We start from the raw sequence: 21,186 nt of genomic DNA, 5'->3' as shown, positions 1-21,186 counted from the left end.
CTGGAGAACCTAAGGTAGGATTACCTGAATTTTTTTCTGGTAAACGGCAGGAATCTTTTACATTTAAAAATGCATGTTTACTATATTTTCGGCTTAGACCCAGATCCTCAGGGAGTGAATTACAGCGTGTGGGGATTATTATGTCTTTATTGCGAAGTGAACCCCAAATCTGGGCATTTTCATTACATCCTGAAGATCCTTGCTTGACATCAGTAGAAGCATTTTTTCTGCTATGCGGTTGTTATATGATTATCCTGATCGGGTCACATGAGCTGAGGCAGAGCTCAGATGGCTTAAACAGGGCTCTGTTGATGCTGAGAGGTATTGCACCCTGTTCAGACAATGGTCCGCAGAGGTCAGGTGAAATGACCCAGCGCTCGAGTCAGTTTTTAGCAGGTTTGAGTGAAAGAGTTAAAGATTTGCCCATTGCATATCCTGCACCTGATACTTTGGAAACTGCTATGCAGTTAGCTATCCGTGTGGACAGAAGATTGAGAGACAGACAGAATGACGAGAAGGCTCTTTTAATGCTGGATCCAGTCTTTCAGGATAGCCCTGTGGACAACGGGAAACTGATGCAACTTGGGGCGATGTCCTCTCGTTCCCAGGAGGGGAGAAGAGGTTCGCTGAAGGACTATGCTTGTATTGTGGTAAGGCTGACCATTTTATTAAGCAATGTGAGGTTCGCATAAGGAAAGAAAAAAAAAAAAAAGGTCAGTAGGAGTAACACTCCAGTTCGTATTGTGTTTTTTATGGACAGCAGGAGTTTTTTTTTCTGGTAATACCACATATCATGGCCATTCCATTGATTTTCAGGTAGTGGTGGATTGTGGTTCTGCACTTAATTTGATTGATCAATAATTCCTAGACAAATATAAGTTTGATTCTGAACCATTGTCATCTCCTATTCCTGTTGTGGCTATTGATAATACTCCTCTGAACATGGATGTATTTCTCGAAAGGTTACCGAGTTCCCACTTATTGTGAATATTTAACATCAGGAGTGTATAGACTTGTTTGTCCTTGCTAAATTACCTTGCCCTGTCGTCTTGGGTTTACCCTGGTTAAAATGCACAATCCTTTGCTGGACTGGTCGTCTAGTACTATAAGGTCCTGGGGTCAGGGGTGTTATGTAATGTTCACATTGCTGCTGTTGTGAAGAAGGAGCTACCTGAAGCCATTTAGGATTTCTGGAGGGTATTTTCGAAGGTCGAGTCGCTAGCTCTACAACCCCATAGAGATTATGACTGCGCTATTGAGTTTGTCCCAGGTGCCACACTTCCTAAGAGTCGTTTATTTAATCTGACGATTCCCGAGAGGGAGGCCTTAAAGGAATTCCTACAGACTAGTTTAGCTGCAGGTCATATAAGACCCTTTAAATCCCCTGTGGCTGTAGGATTCTTTTTTGTCAAAAAAGGATGGGGGCCTTAGGCCGTGTCTGGATTTTCGGGAGAATAATAAGATCACTGTGCGCAATCCTTACCCGTTGCCGCTGATTCCGGATTTGTTTAACCAACTAACTAGAGTGAAGTTGTTCTATAAGATTGACCTTCGTGGGGCATATAATTTGCTGCAGGTGAAGGAGGGTGATGAATGGAAGACAGCCTTTAATACCCCAAAAGGTCCTTTTGAGTGTCTGGTGATGCCTTTTGGCCTTTCTAATGTGCCTGCGCTTTTTCAATATTTAATTAATGACATTCTGAGGTTATTGATCGGTAGGAGTGTTATTGTTTATTTGGATGATATTTTGATCTATTCACCTGATCTGGAGTCGCATTGGCAGAGAGTCTGCGAAGTTCTACAGATTTTGAGTGAAAACTCACTCTTTGGTAAATTGGAGAAGTGCGAGTTTGTGGTACAGAAAATGAGTTTTTTTGGGGTACCTTGTCTCCAGTAATGGGTTTGAGATGGACCAGGTGAAGGTTCAGGCAGTGCTGGAGTGGCCTAGGCCTGAATGTTTGAAGTCGGTTCAGAGATTTTTAGGGTTTGCCAATTATTATAGAAAATTCATAAATAATTTTTCTGTGATCGCTAAACCTATAACTGATCTCACCAATAAGGGTTCTAATACTGTCCAATGGTCCTCTGAGGCTGTTAAGGCTTTTGAGCATCTCAAGGAGAGGTTTAGCTGTGCTCCTGTTTTGATCCAGATGGATGAGACCAAGCCTTTTCTGGTAGAGGTTGAGGTAGAGGTTTTACTGATCATAAGAATCTGATATATCTGGATGCTGCTAAACGTTTGAATACCCATCAAGCTAGGTGGGCACTGTTTTTTGCTCAGTTTCATTTCTCCATCACTGGGACAAAGAATGTTAAAGCGGATTCTTTGTCTCGTAGTTTCTCTCCAACAGTCAATACTGAGAAGGAGGAATGTATTTTGCAGAGAGGGGTGGTGGTGGCAGCATTGGTTTCTGTGTTGGAGAGCATCCTAGAGGCCCAGAATGCTGCACCAACTAACACTCCGTTTGGTAAATTATTTATGCCTAGAGCCTTGCGGAAATCTTTGTTTGCTGAATATCATGAGTCTCGGTTGGCGGGTCTTCCAGGGATTTCGGAAACTAGAAAGTCGATCAGTCGAAGTTTCTGGTGGCCAGGGTGGCAAAGAGAAATCATCAAGTGGGTGCGTCAGTGTACTGTGTGCGCTACGTCGAGGGCCTCACATGCCCCGGCTGCATGGTTGCTGTGCCCTTTGGAGGTTCTTAGTTCACCATGGTCACATCTTGCTATGGATTTTATCACCGATCTGCTGATCTCTGAGGGTATTTCTGTCAGCTGGGTTGTTGTGTACCGGTTTAGTAAGATGTGTCATCTGGTCCCATTCAATAAATTACCCTACGCCAAGACTCTAGCTAGGGCATTTGTAAAAGAGATTGCCAGGCTCCATGGGGTTCCCACGGACATTGTTTCTGACAGAGGACCACAGTTTGTGGCTCGCTTTTGGCATGCTTTTTGTGACAAATTAAAGGTTCATTTGTCATTTTCATCAGATTATCATCCGGAGTCCAATGGACAGACTGAAAGGAAGAACCAGGATGTCGAGCGTTTTTGAGATGTTTTGTAGCAGACAATCAGGAGATGTGGTCAGAATATCTACCACTAGCTGAGTTTGCTCTTAATAACCATACATCTTCAACGGCTGGGTGTTTTCCTTTTTTTTTGCTGTACATGGAGGCATCCATCTTACGGTCCATTTTCAAAGATTGGGGCAGTGGTGCCTGAGGAGGAGAGTTATTCTGGAAATTTGGACAGGGTTTGGACCAATGTACGCCATAATCTGAAAGAGGCAAATAGGAGGTCAAAGAAATATTTTGACAAGAAAAGAAGGGAGGCGTTGTTTGCAGTTGGGGACATGGTCAGGTTGTCCTCCAGGAATCTGCTTTTGAAGATCCCTTCTAAAAAAACTGGGGCCTAAGTTTGTAGGACCCTTCAAAGTGGTTCATGTTGTCAACTCGGCAGCGGTGAGATTAGACATCCCCTCGTCCTGGAGAATTAATTCAGTTTTTCATGTATCTTTACTGAAGAAAATTGACACACCAGATAAGGAGCCGATGCCAACTGTTCCTCCAGTTAATGAGGACGGCGAGTTTGAGATTTCACACATTCTAGATTCCAGGTGGCACAGAGGAAGTTTGCAGTATCTCGTGTCCTGGAAGGGTTTCGGTCCCAAGGATAATTCCTGGGTGAAAGCTGAGGACGTCTCGGCCTCAAGGCTGATTAAGGCTTTTCACAGGAGATTTCTAAATAAGGCTCAGCCAAGAGGATCCAGAGGATCCTTGTAAAAGGGGAGGTACTGTTAAAATCTGATTTGTTGTGACCATTCGCCATCTTGTTGTGTTTTTCTGGCTTCTGGTCTTTTTTCCCTGGTGCTGGGTTGTCTTAGGTCAGGTGATTGTATCACCCTTTATTACCCAGCACCTGCCTCCAATTCCTTGCTGGACAACAGTGTTAATCCGCTAGAGTTGTGGCTAGGTGCTTTGACAGCTTTCTGTATTTGATATTGTGCAGTTCTGGGATCGCTGGTTCTGCTATCTTTTGTTTCTGTTTTCAGTTGGTTTCTGCAGCCTTCTCTGTGTTTCCTATTAGGAGGTGACCTGTTTGTTATACCCAGTCCTTAGATATTTTATGGACCTCCTTCCTCCTATCTATAGGTCTTCACTGCGTTTAACCTAGGATCGTCGGTGGGTCTATTCGCAAGGAATGGGTCGCCCACTCCATCGTAGGGTATCAGCCTAGTCTTAGTGCAGGGTCAGCTTTCCCCCTTCTATCCTAGTTCTGTGCTGCAGTTCCGTAACAGCTCCTTTGTATAATGTCAATAGTGATCGCTGTATTACCTGTACACTGACACTATATACAGAGCTCCTGTGTATAATGTTACTAGTGATCGCTGTATTACCTATACACTGACACTATCTACAGAGCTCCTGTGTATAACGTCACTGGTGGTCACTGTATTACCTCTACACTGACACTATATACAGAGCTCCTGTGTATAATGTCAACGGTGAGTCACTCTACTGTGAGTGAGTACACTAATACTATACACTGTATACTATGTACAGAGCTCCTGTGTATAATAGCACTTATGGTAATATTAGTATTGTGTTTTTTTATTACTGATCATTATTGTAGTATTCAGTCACTATTTGGTGGTAATATGTGATCTGGTCATCGTGTGGTGGTATTTGTTTCTTTTATGTGGTGTTATTCAGTCACTATGTGGTGGTAATATGTGGTTTGGTCATGGTGCGGTGGTATTTCTCTGTTGCATGTGGTGATCATTATGTGGTGGTAATATTTGGTGTGGTCATGGTGTGGTACTATTTCTATGTTAGTTCCTTCTCCTGATTGACTGCACTGTACCATGTTATAGCTGCAAGGCAATTATGTGAAGCCCATATGGCTGCACACAAGGTCATCTGATCTTTGTCTAGCTGATGCAATCATTTGCAATGTATGAAAAGGCTGTGGCCATTTTAGGCCATTTGCGAGAAACAAATCAAATATTTTTGAATTTGCTGGTTTCAACTAAGTCTTAAAAATTCATCAAGAATTCAATTTGATCATAATCAATTTGCTTATCTCTAAATTTATTATCAAAACCCTGGAATTTAAAATAGTGTCCCACATTTATTAAAATGGATTGATTTGCATCAAATTGTTAAGATGCTAGCTTTAACTCTGGCACTCTATGCCTATCACATACAAATTTTGGCACGGTTACACTGGAGCAACCTTCTAGACTTGTTAAAGTGAACCTGTCACCAGGTTTGGCCAATAAGAGATACGGCCATCACCTTTCTGGGGTGATATACAGTATTCTATAATGCTGTATATCTGCCCCCAACCTGACCTCTAAAAGAAGAAAAATAACTTTTATTATACTCACATGCGGGTTGGTCCGGTCCGATGGGCGTCACTGGTCTTGGTCTGGGGCCTTCCATCTTTTTACAATCCCAGTCCTCCTACTTGCTTCGTGTGGATGACGTGTTCCTTTGTCATCCACACAGTCGCCTCGGCACACTGCTCCTGCGCAGGCGTAATTCTCTACCCTGTCGAGGGCAGAGCAATGTACTGCAGTGGGCATGCGCCGGGGCTCTTTGAGCTTTCCTGGCACTTGCACACTGCAGTAACAGAAGAAAAACCGGCACTGCTGTAACACCTGTGGCTAGCTGGTTTAGCTGACAATGATTTCCACCAAGCCTCTGGATGACTGGGTGCAGACCATGAGAAAAGCTATGCAAATAATGTCCAAAAAATATAAATGGTTGCACTCACCGGTACTAAACAAAAACTTCCTTAATTTTGTATACTTAATAATAATAATAATAATAATCTATTTTTATATAGCACTAACATATTCCGCAGCGCTTTACATTTTGCACACATTATCATCACTGTCCCCGATGGGGCTCACAATCTAAATTCCCTATCAGTATGTCTTTGGAATGTGGGAGGAAAGCGGAGTGCCCGGAGGAAACCCACGCAAACACGGAGAGAACATACAAAATCTTTGCAGATGTTGTCCTTGGTGGGGTTTGAACCCAGGACCCCAGCGCTGCAAGGCTGCAGTGTTAACCACTGCACCACCGTGCCGCCCGTGCATACTTAATTAAAACATGCCTGCAGGAAGGTACTCACGAGAAACTCTTTGGACGATGGCCGTTTCACGCCTCCTGCACTTCAACAGGTCCCCACAACAGGGCAGAGAAGTGCACCTGCACAGGAGCGCGGTGCCGAGGAGACACGTCATCCACATGAAGCAAGCACGAGGGCGGCATCGCAAGAAGAAGGGAGGTGTCGGACCAAGAAGAGTGACACCTATCGGACCAGACCGCCCCGCAGATGAGTATAATAAAAGTTATTTTTCTTGTCTTGCAGGTCGGGTTGGGGGCAGATATATACAGCATTATAGAATGCTGTATATCAGCCCTGAAAGGTGATGGCCGTATCTCTTATTAGCCAAACCTGGTGACTGGTTCCCTTTAAATACATTTATTTGGAATGTCAGATGTCAATGTACAATTTTCTGTCCAAATTGTTTTTTTTAAATAGCCCGTGTCCCTGGACTGCCATGTAATCAGGCTTGAGTCAACAACCAGTGGGGGGAGCCCTCCTCCATGGAAGGGTGGATCTCAGGACACAGAACAATAGACTCATGTGTTGGCTGATTCAGTTGTAGGGTGACTTGCGAAGGGCTGGGATCTTATGCTGAGGCGAGATCCTGGTGCCAGGTGCCTGGTGCCAGTGTGTGGAGGGTTAAAAGCTACCACATTGGACTGTGTTGCGAACCTCATCTGCTGGAGCCATTGAATTCACTCAAGGACTATTTTTGTTTCCCTGGCGTCGGATTGCCGTGTGGCACCCCCGGATCTGCTCCCTTTGTGTGGACTCATTGCGGACGCTACAGAATTACTTTCATTTGTGTTGTCCCAGTTACCTGTTCCAATAAATCTTGTTGGATTGTTTATCGGCCTGGTGTCTCTTCCTGCTCTGTCGCATATCCCATCACAAGTACATAGTCCAATATTAAAACAGTGCGAGAGAGTGATATGTCACGTTGCACGCAAACGTTGCATTTAGCTCAAATTGTACTTTTTCATTCATTTTAAAACTGCAGGAAGCGTACATCCGGCTTCAGAGGCACAATGACATGTGGGAAAGCGTCACTCTGTCACTGAAGACTTCTGAAACTTGACAGTGTGCAGTGAACCTGCTGTGATGATTCCCCATCATTACTGGAGCAAGCATGCGGCACATGGCTGAGTGTATGCAGTTTGTATGTATGCGCTCACGTGCTGACAACTCCTATATTGCTTTTCTCAGAATAAGTAAGTTGAAAGATGCCAAGCGAGTCTATTTGGCATATAACCCCATGTGGTTAGGGTAGTGATGAGGCATTAAATAAATACAGAAAATTAAATAAAATCTGTACAAAGCAAATCAAGGCAGCTAAGATTGAGACAGAGAGATTCATTGCCAGAGAGAGTAAAAATAATCCCAAAATATTCTTTAACTACATAAATAGTAAGAAACTGAAAAATGATAGTGTTGGTCCCCTTAAAAATAGTCTGGGGGAAATGGTGGATGAGAATGAGGAAAAAGCCAATATGCTAAATGACTTTTTTTCAACAGTATTTACACAAGAAAATCCCATGGCAGACAATATGATCAGTGATAACAAAAATTTATTCACCATTAGATGTCACCTGCTTAACCCAGCAGGAAGTGCGGCGGCGTCTGAAAATCACTAAAGTTGACGAATCTCCGGGCCCGGATGGGATACACCCCCGAGTACTGCAGGAATTAAGTACAGTCATTGATAGATCGTTATTTTTAATCTTTAAAGAGTCCATAATAACAGGGTCTGTACCACAGGACTGGCGAATAGCAAATGTGGTGCCAATATTCAAAAAGGGGACAAAAACTGAACTCGGAAATTATAGGCCAGTAAGCTTAACCTCTACTGTGGGTAAAATCCTGGAGGGTTTTCTAAGAGATGCTCTGCTGGATTATATGCACAATCCTCAGATCAGAGACCATGTTAATTTTAAATAGTCATACACTCCATAATATAATAAGTGAGGGTAAAGTATTCAGGGACATTCTCAGAGACATGATTAATACAAGAAAGAAAAAGAGTACAAAACGTACCAAGGATAAAATTCAAAATGTATTCAAAACACATATATCATACAAACACAAGACATAATAAATACAATGAAAGATAAAGCAATTCAGTGAATACCAGGTATAAAACACCAAGATCCCGAGTACTAGTGGAAGGGAGGGCAGAGAATGATAGCTATCAAGAGAAAGTGCAAGTGCGACCCAAATAGAGCTGTTCCCTTGTAAAGATCAGTCATTCAAGAGAATGACATAGCACCCAAATAAACAAAGTCACTTAATGTTCCTTAAAGATCCCTTGATATCAATTAGCTCATATAGAGCAGTCAAACATGTAATGGGTACTAAAAATCAATCCCAAAAAGAACAAATAAGACAAACTAATGAAAAAGGTATGTATCCCTTTTTAGGGAACACAAGTAGTGCGCGCAATGAGTCAAAAACGGTCCTTACCCATATTTCTTTCCATCTGGGGACCCAGTGTAGCAGCCCCGCTAGGCTGGGGTCAGGGATTTATTCAGTGTGTGGTTAGGGATTTATTCAGTGTGAGATGTACTCAGTGTGTGGGGGTGGGGATATATTCAGTGTGTGTGTGTGTGTCTGTGTATTGGGGGTCAGGATTTATTCCATTTGTGGGATGGTCAGGGATTTATTCAGTGTGTGTGTGTGTGTGTGTGTGTGATTAGGGATTTATTCAGTGTGTGTGTGTGGGGGGGGATGTCGGATTTTTTCAATGTGTGTGTGTGAGCATTTATTCATTGTGCGTGGGGGGATTTAATCAGTGTGTGTGTGTGTGTGCTTATTCAGTGTGTGTGGGGGGATTTATTCAGTGTGTGTGTGGGGGGCTTGGAATTTATTCAGTTTGTACGTGGGGGTGCGGTAATTTATTTGAGTGTTTGGCAGGGTGCATTTATTCTGTGTGGAGGGGGATGGATTTATTTTCTGTGTGGAGGGGAATGCATTTATTCTGTCGGAAGGGGAGTGAATATATTCTGTGGAGGGTGAGTGGGGAGATGGGGGTGGACACAGTAGCGAAGGGAAAAATGTGTGCTGACACAGTATTGGGAGCGAGGGTGATGGGATGTGTGAGGATGAACTATGGGGAATGAGGGTAAAGGGATGTGTGCGGACACAGTATGAGGAGTCAGGGGGATGTGTGAGGAAGAAATATGGCGAGCGAAGGGGTATATAAGTGAGGAGACAGTATAGTTAGCAGGGGGATGTACATGAGGAGGCTACAAGAAATGTGTTCAGACAGTATGGGAGGAGGAAAGTGTGAGTGGGCACAGAATAGATACTGAGTAGTGTGAGAGTAACAGCCAGGAGGAGACAGTATGCCAAGTAGGAGGAGTGTAATGAACGTGCACAGTAGAGACACTGGGCTCCATAGGAGGGACACAGTATGAGAAGACAGTGTGAAGTATGGAAAAGAGAGAGGGCAGTGTGGAGGGCATGTACCATAAGGAACAGTGAGGGTCATATTATGTGCTGGGAATATAGTGAGGGGCAATTATTTATTCAGGGGCTCAGCTTAGGGCAGGTATTTTTATTCAGGAGCATTATAATAACACTGCTATCTTTAAGGGCGTTGTGTCGGGATATGCTGCAGTAGACTGGAGAAGATGGAAGTCTGCAGAAACGAGCTCTGGCTGTGAACGAGAAGAGTCATCATGGCATCTGGACAAGATGAAGATGAAAAGAAAGAAGCAACTCCAGAGACAACGTCATCTATCAGGTACCTGGATGTAAATGTGTTTTTTTTGTGATACTGACTAATTCTCATATTGTTATTTATGTTAACAGCATTAAAGGGGTTGCCAATGTTTGTGATATGTCTGCAGTCATACTTTGTGACCGCAGACTTCTGAATTCTCACAATGCACACTGCACGCTGTCAGGATTCTCTGGTGTTGGCAATTTGTATACATGTAGTCACTTGCTGACTAGACATGTGTGGCCTCACTCAATGAAAATGAATTGACTGAGGTCAGGCAGGCCTAGTCGGAATGTGGCCAGAAGTATACAAATCCCATACTTGTGCTGTCATGACCGTCCACTCTTGCCACCAGCAAGAGAGAATCCTTTAAGAATCAGTGCTTGTGCTGAGAGAATTCAGAAGCCTACAGTCACATAGAATGACTGCAGACTTTCATCTAAATTATAAAATGAAGCCCTGTAGCCAGTCCTAAAAACGTGTAATATCCTGTCAGGATCCAGCTCTGCTTTCAGGTTCCAGCAGTCATCACATGGCCACTTCACTCATATGTGATTTTCATACTTACTGTTACGTGACAATGAGGTGTTCTTCCTGCTTCTCTCTGTTTTTCACTGAACATTGAGAGAATTAGGAAGAGCAGGCCGTTGGCGCGTGACTAAGTGTGCAAACTGCATATGTGCTGGGGGGAAGGGTGGGAGGGGGTGCCAAACTGAATTCTTGCCCTGGGTGCCAGAAAACCTAGATACACCTCTGGGGTGGATGACATACTCGCATTTAGTGTCCAGTGTCAGGCAGCTGCTGCAAAGGCAAATAAAATAATGGGATGCATTAATAGAGGCATAGATGCTCATGAGGAGAACATCATTTTACCTCTATACAAGTCACTAGTTCGACCACACTTAGAATACTGTGCACAGTTCTGGTCTCCGGTGTATAAGAAAGATATAGCTGAACTGGAGCGGGTGCAGAGAAGAGCGACCAAGGTTATTAGAGGACTGGGGGGTCTGCAATACCAAGATAGGTTATTACACTTGGGGCTATTTAGTTTAGAAAAATGAAGGCTATGGGGTGATCTTATTTTAATGTATAAATATATGAGGGGACAGTACAAAGACCTTTCTGCTGATCTTTTTAATCATAGACCTAAGACAGGGACAAGGGTCATCCTCTACGTCTGGAGGAAAGAAGGTTTAGGCATAATAACAGACGCGGGTTCTTTACTGTAAGAGCAGTGAGACTATGGAACTCTCTGCCGTATGATATTGTAATGAGTGATTCATTACTTAAATTTAAGAGGGGACTGGATACCTTTCTGGAAAAGTATAATGTTACAGGGTATATACACTAGATTCCTTGATAGGGCGTTGATCCAGGGAACTAGTCTGATTGCCGTATGTGGAGTCCGGAAGAAATTTTTTTCCCCAATGTGGAGCTTACTCTGCCACATGGGTTTTTTTTGCCTTCCTCGGGATCAACATGTTAGGGCATGTTAGGTTAGGCTATGGGTTGAACTAGATGGATTTAAAGTCTTCCTTCAACCTTAAAAAGTATGTTACTATGTGTGAAAAACTTTTACGTGCAGTCATATGATTGCTTATTTGAACTGACAATTCCAGGGAATCATGACAATATGCACACTACACGCTGTCACAATTCAGAAGTCTGCAGTCACACTAAGGCAAACCTAGGTAATTTATTAACTTTTCTTTGTAATTCTTGACAATTGGCAGTAAACTATAGACTTGGCAATAGTTAACTTGACTTAGATAATGCAGCACTGGGATATCATGACACAATAAAGTGTAGTGTTATGACATCCAGCTTTACATAGCTGAATAGCTTGTGCTACCTTACAGTATCTGACCTCTCGAGTGAGATAGGGCTCAGTAACCTTGGCTACATCTGTAACCTAGTTTGCTTCCTTTATAGTTTCCCACAGTAGAAGTTATTCATTATCATTATCAGCTCACATACATACATGTGTATAACTGAAGACTGCAGCTGCATCTCTCTGTAGAATTGTACCAATATTTTGCAGATTTTCATCAACAGTGACATTCTCCTTCTCTTTCTTATTCATTCCAGTCAGAATTTCATCCACTCTGTCCTTAATTTTCTCTTGCTGTTTTGTGATATTTTTAGAAATAACCTGTATCATATAAGACAATTTAAATTAATACTTTAGTACATAGATGCTAAATTAGTTGAATTAAATAGTTTGGCAACATTGTGACACACATTTAAACATTAACAGACCATGGGAGACAATTCTAAGGCACCATTTAGACATTTGTTTTCTACTCGCATGTGTAAAACAAGAGGCCAACTTTTAAGTGTGCTAGAACAGATTTTCCAAAGTTAACCCCTTCACGACCTATGACGTATAGGTATGTTGCCTATAGGCTGCCTCTCTTTGAGGCGGGCTCTGGCATTGAGATTTTTGATCTGCTGTCATGTGAACCCTAACAGCCAAGGGTGGAATTGCGATCCACCCGCAGCTGTTAACATGTTAAAAGCCGCTGTCAATCTCTTGCAGCGGCATTTGATTTGCACTTAATGGCAGCGTGTCACAAACCCATCTGTGCCTCTGTCACATAGATTGGCATGACAGCCAGGGGTCTGCATAAGACCCCCATGCCTGTCATTGCAGATGACATTCATAGTAAATGATCATTTTTGCTACACGTAAATGATCGAATGATTGCAACCTGAAGTCTCCTACAGACACTACTGAATTCAGTGAAAAGTGTAAAAAAATGTTTTCATAAATAAAGAATTAAAAAAATAAACATTCAAATCACCCTTGTGGTCTTTTCAAAATAAAACAAAAAGAAAAATAAAACTACACACATTTGATATTGCTGAGTTTATTAACGCCCAATTTCTCAAAATGTAAAAGGAATTAATCCGATCGGTAAACGGTGTGACGAAAAAAAATAAAACCGATAGAATTACAGCTTTTTGGTCGTCGCATCATTGCAATAAAATGCAATAACAGGCGATCAAAACATTGTATCTACCCCAAAAATGAATCAATAAAACATCATCTGGTTATGCAAAAAATAAGCCTTCATCCAGTCCCAGACACCAAAAAATGGAGATGTTACGGGTCTTGGAAAATGGCGCCATTTTTTTGTTTAACAAACTGTGGAATTTTTTTCGCAACTTAAATTAAATAAAACCTAGACATGTTTGGTATCTGCGTACTTGTAATGACCTGGAGAATCATATTGGTATGTCAGTTTTAGCATTTCAAAAACATGGTAAAAAAAACCCCCAAAACAACTGTGGAGTTGTACTTTTTTCAATTTCACCGCACTTAGACTTTTTTTTCCCATTTTTCAGTACAATGTATGATAAAATCAATGGTGCCCACAAATTGCCATATGGCCTGAATAATGAAAAAGTTACGGTTCTGGGAAGAAGGGGAGCAAAAATCGATAACACAAAAAAGGAAAATCCCAAGATCTTGAAAGGGTTAAAAACAGACAGCACACGAGTAGCACCTGGATGGCTTCTGTGTGCCGTCCGGGATGTTCATGGATCTGAAAACTCATATGGGTCATTTTGAACCATGACTCCAGGTTCCCTGAAAATTGCCCACATGAAAATTTCCCACATGAAAAATGCCCACACGGAAAATTGCCCACACGGAAAATTGCCCACATGGAAAATTGCCCACACGGAAAGTTGCCCACATGGAAAATTGCCCACATGGAACATTGCCAATTGCAGCATCACAAAGTTTCAGATATTTGATATTTGAGGTGAAAGGTGAGGATGTTCACATGATGTGTGATCAACTTGTGATTTACAGCTGACCTAGTGCAAAACTGCAAACATGGTGAAGATCTGTGGTCTGTAGCAGTCTGTCATTCTCAGCAATAGATAGATCTAGCCTGCTCTCATCTCTCACTGATTCTGCCTTACTCCTCCCACCAGCCCAGAACAGCAGCACATGCAGAGCCAGCAGCAGTGTGATCCAGAGGAGCCATCACTGCTATCTGTACCCACAAAAGAATCACTGTATTATCTGTGGAGTTACATGGGACTGCAGGTCAGATCTAATACATTATCATCTCAGTGGGTGCCCACCAAAAGCAGGGTGCTGCTGGCTGAGATAGATGGTCCTGGAAGCCCAGAAGGCACCGCAAAAAGGTGAGATTCTGTCAGAATCTATCAGAGGAGCGGAAGTGCCATAGCAGCTCCGCTCTCCCATTGACTTCAGCGGCAGTGAATCTGGGGCCTGCACTTCCTTCCCTGTCCACTTATGGCTGCCAAGAGTAAGAGTGAACAGACCCTACCTAGTTATGTATCATACACATATACTGCAGGTGCAGGCAGGCCTAGGATGGAAGGACATGCAGAGTGGATTTGAATAAGGGTCTCTAGGCCCAGACACAACACAGTGAGAGTGGAATAAGGGTCTCTAGGCCCAGACACACCACAGTGAGAGTGGAATAAGGGTCTCTAGGCCCAGACACACCGCACTGAGAGTGGAATAAGGGTCTCTAGGCCCAGACACACCGCACTGAGAGTGGAATAAGGGTCTCTAGGCCCATATACACCATACTGAGAGTGGCATAAGGGTCTCTAGGCACAGACACACCACACTGAGAGTGGAATAAGGGTCTCTAGGACCAGACACACCACACTGAGAGTGGAATTATTGTGAGCATAGTGGAATGACAACTCCTAAGAACAGAATCCGTACTCTGGGAATAGGGATGAGTGAAGCGAACCTGTAGAACCTGGAGAAGTAAACTGGGCCCAGAGACCTTTGTTGAAATCCATTCTGCATTTTCTTTGCTGCCTGTGTTGTGCTGTGCTGTATTTCAATGGAGCCCATGGAAGTCAAGGACAATCACCCGGCAGCTAATTATTTGCAGGTGTTCAATGATTGTTTAATAAACTTAAGTTATTGTTGTTATTAGAACTTCTTAATAAACTGTTCTTAATAAACTTGTCGGTAGTTTTAATGAGGGCAATTTTCGCCGACATTCTTCTGTGCTGCAGAGCATCTCTATTATAATTCTATACTATTCTCTGTTCTGCAGAGCATCTCACGTATATCTGCATACTATCCCCTTGTCCTGCAGAGCATTTAACCTATAGATCTTTGCTATTCTCTATCCTGCAGAGCAACTCACCTATAATTCTATATTATTCTGCCCTGCAGAGCATCTCACCTATAATGATATATTATTCTTCTGCCCTGCAGAGCATCTCAAGTATACATGCATATACTATCCCCCTGTCCTACAGAGCATTTAACCTATAATTCAGCCTGTGGGCAATTTTCTGAGGGCATTCTTCACCTTGCACCTCAAATATCATGGATCTGAAACTTTTTGATGCTGCAATTGGCAATTTTCCATGTGGGCAATTTTCCATGTGGGCAATTTTCCATGTGGGCAATTTTCCGTGTGGGCAAATTTCCGTGTGGGCAATTTTCCATGTGGGCAATTTTCTGTGTGGGCAATTTTCTGTGTGGGCAATTTTCCTGTGGGCACTTTTCCTGTGGGCATTTTTCTGGTCACCGAAAAAAATTAACCGAAAAACACAAAAGAACACTTCAGGAAAAAACTTCAGCATTTCTTGAACCGTCTTCTGCTTCAAATACTCCAGTAGGCAAGCTTACCTAAGTTTAAAAGGTGTTTTGTGTTCACATATTTTTAGTCTGTTTTTTTTACAAGTTTTTTTATTGTGTTTTTACCACGATTTTAAGGCTACATTCCCACGATGAGTTATTTGGTGACTTTTTCTGCACCATTTCTGCACATTTTAAGGTAAAATTAGGTTACTTGTGTTTTCTTGTAAGTGTTTGTACTGTGGTTTTGAAGCTGCAAAATGTATCTCCTTTTAGGTATGTCATGCTTTAAATAAAACTGCTTTGTTTTGGTATTTCCTGGTCTTTGGCTTTTACAAACTTTATTGATACAGTCACGTACAGATGTACAGATTACAAGCATCATTAATGTTGCTCTGCTGTGGGAATGTGGAGCACCCCATGGGCTGGGGTACTCGGTACCGGGTCCCGTACTTAAAAGGGATGTCACGGGGGTGACCCGGTCCGTCGCCCTGGGCACCAACGTTAGAGGGAAAGGTCTTTAAAGGGATAAAGTTTGTTCATGACGCCACCTGTGGTATTCGGTCAGTGGGGACCGACGCTGCTTTAAGGGGTCCTCTGGGGTGATGTTATGGCAGCTAGATAGTATATCTTCCCATAGGTGAAGTATGTCCCCAGGGCTCCCGGTGTGTAGATGGTGGTATGGTGAGAGGTGCAGAGAAGAAAGAAGACACAGGTTTGCAGTCTCTTTACCTTGTTTACTGTTGGTTTCAGCAGCCACAGTCCAGGGCACCAGATCATAGGGCAGGCAGGGTCTGGCTGGTTTGGAGGCAAGTCCGGATTCCCCTTGTTCAGGTGGAAATATAAGCCTTCCTTTGCACTGTAGTGGTGCAGTCCCTTACTGCTAAGCTTCACATAAGGTCCTCACAGATGTTATCTCTCTCTCTCTGCCCCCCAGATAGGATAGGACAAAACCCGTATGACTGGTGACTTGAGCCTGTTTATAGGATCTCTTAGATGACCCGGCTCTTTGGGGTGTCACCATGCCTCCTGGGTGTAGGTGCGGACAGGTAACGTGCAATTAGCTGTTCTGCCGATCTCTGATGTAAGGCGTGGAGGTCCTTACAACCTCGGTGTTCTGGCTACCGGTGTCCTGCACCTCAGAAGGAGGCAGCCTGCTTGGGGCTGGTCTCCTTCTGGTATCCCCTCCTGTGCTTTGCTTTCCTGCACACTCACTGCAACATATACGGCTTTCTATGTGTCTCTTCCCGGGAGCTGCAGCTCCGTAGACACTCTCTTCAGCTTCTCTGAGGTACAGACTGAGGAACTCTCTTCCTTTCCCTCCAAAACCACAGTGTATGTGTGTATATATATATATATATATATATAGGAGTCACCTAGTAATAGGACCAAAAGCTCCCCCTTGTGGCCTAGAGTGTGAATATGTTGCATGCTTGTGATTACCTGGTGACAGTTATCCTTTCTTGCCTCCAAACGTAATACCACTCTCCCCGTGAGGAAAGTGACATTACTGTGACGACCAGGACCCTGGGGCGCCACAAATGCATTATAAATATGTTTTTTACCTGTAGAAAACACAGACTCCGTAGGCTATAATGTGTTTGCTGCATCTTACAGTTCTAGAAAAGTGGATGGGATTTATAAAAATCTCATGGCCATTGTGCTTTTATTTACTCTGTATAATCTGACCTGCAGTGCTTGTTTTAAATCCACAAAATGTAAATTTCCCTTGAGGGTACTCTGAGTTTCATGTGCAGATTTTTTCCATAGATGCCGAAAATTCACAGTGGAAATGCACTGAAAACGCATGTAATCTGCACATGAAATGTTGGTATTTGAAAAAAAACAACTATTAGGATGTAAATTGAATATCACACACCAAAAATAAACAAGAGCTACGGTATCAAAAGCACGATCAAACCACATGTTAAAAAAGGCACACAAAAACACAATGAAAAAAGGCAAACAAATCAAATGACCTAAAAGGTACAGAAATCCTACAGAAACGCTGCAACATCAAACACTCCCTGAATAATCATTGTGGGAACTCATTGTTGACTTTTTGGTGTTGCAGAATTTCTGCACCATTTCTGCACCTGTTATTTAAATTAGGTTGCTTATGTTTTTTATAGCATTAGTTTTTTTTTAACTTTTTTTATTATGTTTTTGACTGCAGTTTTTGTCTCTTTTGTATGTCATGCTCTGTTTTTGATAGTTCATGGAATTTAGCTTTGACAAAACTTTATTTATATACTTACGGTAGGTGCGGATTATATGCGTTTTTGATATATTAATACTGCAGAAACGCATTTACAACACATGTGCATTTTTTTACCTGCGGAATTTCCAAACCTAATGCAGGTCTATGGGGAAAATCTGCACAGAAAACTCAGTGTACTCCCAAGAGACAGTGACATGTTGCGCGTTTGAAACGCACGGCAGGTCTGTTTATATTGGGTTAAAAAGAAGCACAGCGGACATAGGATTTCCATAAATCCCATTCACTTTGCTGGAACTGTAAGATACTGTACTTTGATGCCTCAAAAATATGCAGAGTCAAAAGCGCACCGTGGGACCATAGCCCTATTACTACTTATTAGGCAAACTCATACATCCATGCTTCATCGTCCAAGAATGGACCGTGGTGCACAGACTCTGTGCATGGAGTCAGGAGACCCAAGACTAGGGATGAGCAAGTAGTGAAATATTCGGACGCGCTGTACTCGTAACGAGTAGGTCCTAATACTCGGGTTCTCGTAACGAGTAGTGAGTCCAATGCAAGTCAATGGGTGCGAGAATAAATCACACAGCACTCGCACCATGTGAGTGCTGTCCGATTTTATGCACCGGTGTCTAATGGAAAGCCGGCAATTCATATGCTGCTACAGTAAAATCACACTGACAGGTTAGAATAGAATAGATAGAATACATATACAGTTAGGGCCAGAAATATTTGGACAGTGACACAAGTTTAGTTATTTTAGCTGTTTACAAAAACATGTTCAGAAATACAATTATATATATAATATGGGCTGAAAGTGCACACTCCCAGCTGCAATATGATAGTTTCCACATCCAAATCGGAGAAAGGGTTTAGGAATCATAGCTCTGCAATGCATAGCGTCCTCTTTTTCAAGGGACCAAAAGTAATTGGACAATGGATTCTAAGGGCTGCAATTAACTCTGAAGGCGTCTCCCTCGTTAACCTGTAATCAATGAAGTAGTTAAAAGGTCAGGGGTGGATTCCAGGTGTGTGGTTTTGCATTTGGAAGCTGTTGCTGTGAGCAGACAACATGCGGTCAAAGGAACTCTCAATTGAGGTGAAGCAGAACATCCTGAGGCTGAAAAAAAAGAAAAAATCCATCAGAGAGATAGCAGACATGCTTGGAGTAGCAAAATCAACAGTTGGGTACATTCTGAGAAAAAAGGAATTGACTGGTGAGCTTGGGAACTCAAAAAGGCCTGGGCGTCCACGGATGACAACAGTGGTGGATGATCGCCGCATACTTAATTTGGTGAAGAAGAACCCGTTCACAACATCAACTGAAGTCCAGAACACTCTCAGTGAAGTAGGTGTATCTGTCTCTAAGTCAACAGTAAAGAGAAGACTCCATGACAGTAAATACAAAGGGTTCACATCTAGATGCAAACCATTCATCAATACCAAAAATAGACAGGCCAGAGTTAAATTTGCAGAAAAACACCTCAAGAAGCCAGCTCAGTTCTGGAAAAGTATTCTATGGACAGATGAGACAAAGATCAACCTGTACCAGAATGATGGGAAGAAAAAAGTTTGGAGAAGAAAGGGAACGGCACATGATCCAAGGCACACCACATCCTCTGTAAAACATGGTGGAGGCAACGTGATGGCATGGGCATGCATGGCTTTCAATGGCACTGGGTCACTTGTGTTTATTGATGACATAAGAGCAGACAAGAGTAGCCGGATGAATTCTGAAGTGTACCGGGATATACTTTCAGCCCAGATTCAGCCAAATGCTGCAAAGTTGATTGGACGGCGCTTCATAGTACAGATGGACAATGACCCCAAGCATACAGCCAAAGCTACCCAGGAGTTCATGAGTGCCAAAAAGTGGAACATTCTGCAATGGCCAAGTCAATCTCCAGATCTAAACCCAATTGAGCATGCATTTCACTTGCTCAAATCCAGACTTAAGACGGAAAGACCCACAAACAAGCAAGACCTGAAGGCTGCGGCTGTAAAGGCCTGGCAAAGCATTAAGAAGGAGGAAACCCAGCGTTTGGTGATGTCCATGGGTTCCAGACTTAAGGCAGTGATTGCCTCCAAAGGATTTGCAAAAAAATATTGAAAATAAAAATATTTTGTTTGGGTTATGTTTATTTGTCCAATTACTTTTGACCTCCTAAAATGTGGAGTGTTTGTAAAGAAATGTGTACAATTCCTACATTTTCTATCAGATATTTTTGTTCAACCCTTCAAATTAAACGTTACAATCTGCACTTGAATTCTGTTGTAGAGGTTTCATTTCAAATCCAATGTGGTGGCATGCAGAGCCCAACTCGCGAAAATTGTGTCACTGTCCAAATATTTCTGGCCCTAACTGTATATACAGTATATATAATATATGTCAGTGACACACATATTTATATTGCATAGAAATATAGATAGAAGATTAGCCGGTAGAAGATTAGCTGGTAATTCATTTGTCGGCTTCTGTAAAATCAATGCAGGAGCTGACAGGATAGGAGACATGGTTTACATACAGTAAATACATGCAGAATAGTTTCATATATAGATGTGTGTGACCAATACAATTAGTAAAGTGTGTGTGCAAATTATGGGACTTGTACATATTTAATAAAAGAATCATTTTGGGGAAAAAATGGTGTGGGCTCCCGCGTAATTTTCTCCAGCAGGGAGGGAAAGCCAGCAACTGGGGGCCCATGTTTATAGCTTAGGAAGGGGTTAAAACCCATGGATTTTCACAGGCTATGAATCTCAGTCAGCAGCTGTATATTTAGCCTTTACTGGGTATTAAAATGGGACACCCCCCCAAAAAAAATGACGTGGGGTCCCCTTATAATTAATAGCCAGAAAAGGCTATGCAGACAGCTGCGGGTTGATTTTTACAGAAGAAAAAAAAAATATATATATATATATATATATATATATATATATATATATGTGTGTGTGTGTGTGTGTGTCACTGACATACAGTACAGACCAAAAGTTTGGACACACCTTCTCATTTAAAGATTTTTCTGTATTTTCATGACTATGAAAATTGTCCATTCAAACTGAAGGCATCAAAACTATGAATTAACACATGTGGAATTATATACTTAACAAAAAAGCGTGAAACAACTGAAAATATGTCTTATATTCTAGGTTCTTCAAAGTAGCCACCTTTTGCTTTGATGACTGCTTTGCACACTCTTGGCATTCTCTTGATGAGCTTCAAAAGGTAGTCACCGGGAATGGTTTTCACTTCACAGGTGTGCCCTGTCGGGTTTAATAAGTGGGATTTCTTGCCTTATAAATGGTGTTGGGACCATCAGTTGTGTTGTGCAGTAGTCTGGTGGATACACAGCTGATAGTCCTACTGAATAGACTGTTAGAATTTGTATTATGGCAGGAAAAAAACGAGTGGCCATCATTACTTTAAGAAATGAAGGTCAGTCAGTCCGAAAAATTGGGAAAACTTTGAAAGTGTCCCCAAGTGCAGTGGCAAAAACCATCAAGCGCTACAAAGAAACTGGCTCACATGAGGAC

General features: G+C 42.4%; 1 protein-coding gene across 3 annotated transcripts in view; it reads right to left on the bottom strand.

The window, feature by feature from the left end:
• OLFML2B (olfactomedin like 2B) overlaps positions 1–21,186 on the bottom strand; it is a 581,670-nt gene that overhangs the window by 203,131 nt on the left and 357,353 nt on the right. For all 3 annotated transcript variants that reach the window (XM_069737200.1, XM_069737201.1, XM_069737199.1), the window contains one exon: positions 11,820–11,990. In XM_069737200.1, coding sequence (XP_069593301.1) covers positions 11,820–11,990 — 171 coding nt within the window. The remainder of the gene's footprint in view (positions 1–11,819; positions 11,991–21,186) is intronic.

Source organism: Ranitomeya imitator, chromosome 8 (assembly GCF_032444005.1).
Source record: "Ranitomeya imitator isolate aRanImi1 chromosome 8, aRanImi1.pri, whole genome shotgun sequence".
NCBI classification, from domain to species: Eukaryota; Metazoa; Chordata; class Amphibia; order Anura; family Dendrobatidae; genus Ranitomeya; species Ranitomeya imitator.
This window is presented reverse-complemented; position numbering and strand designations above follow the sequence as displayed.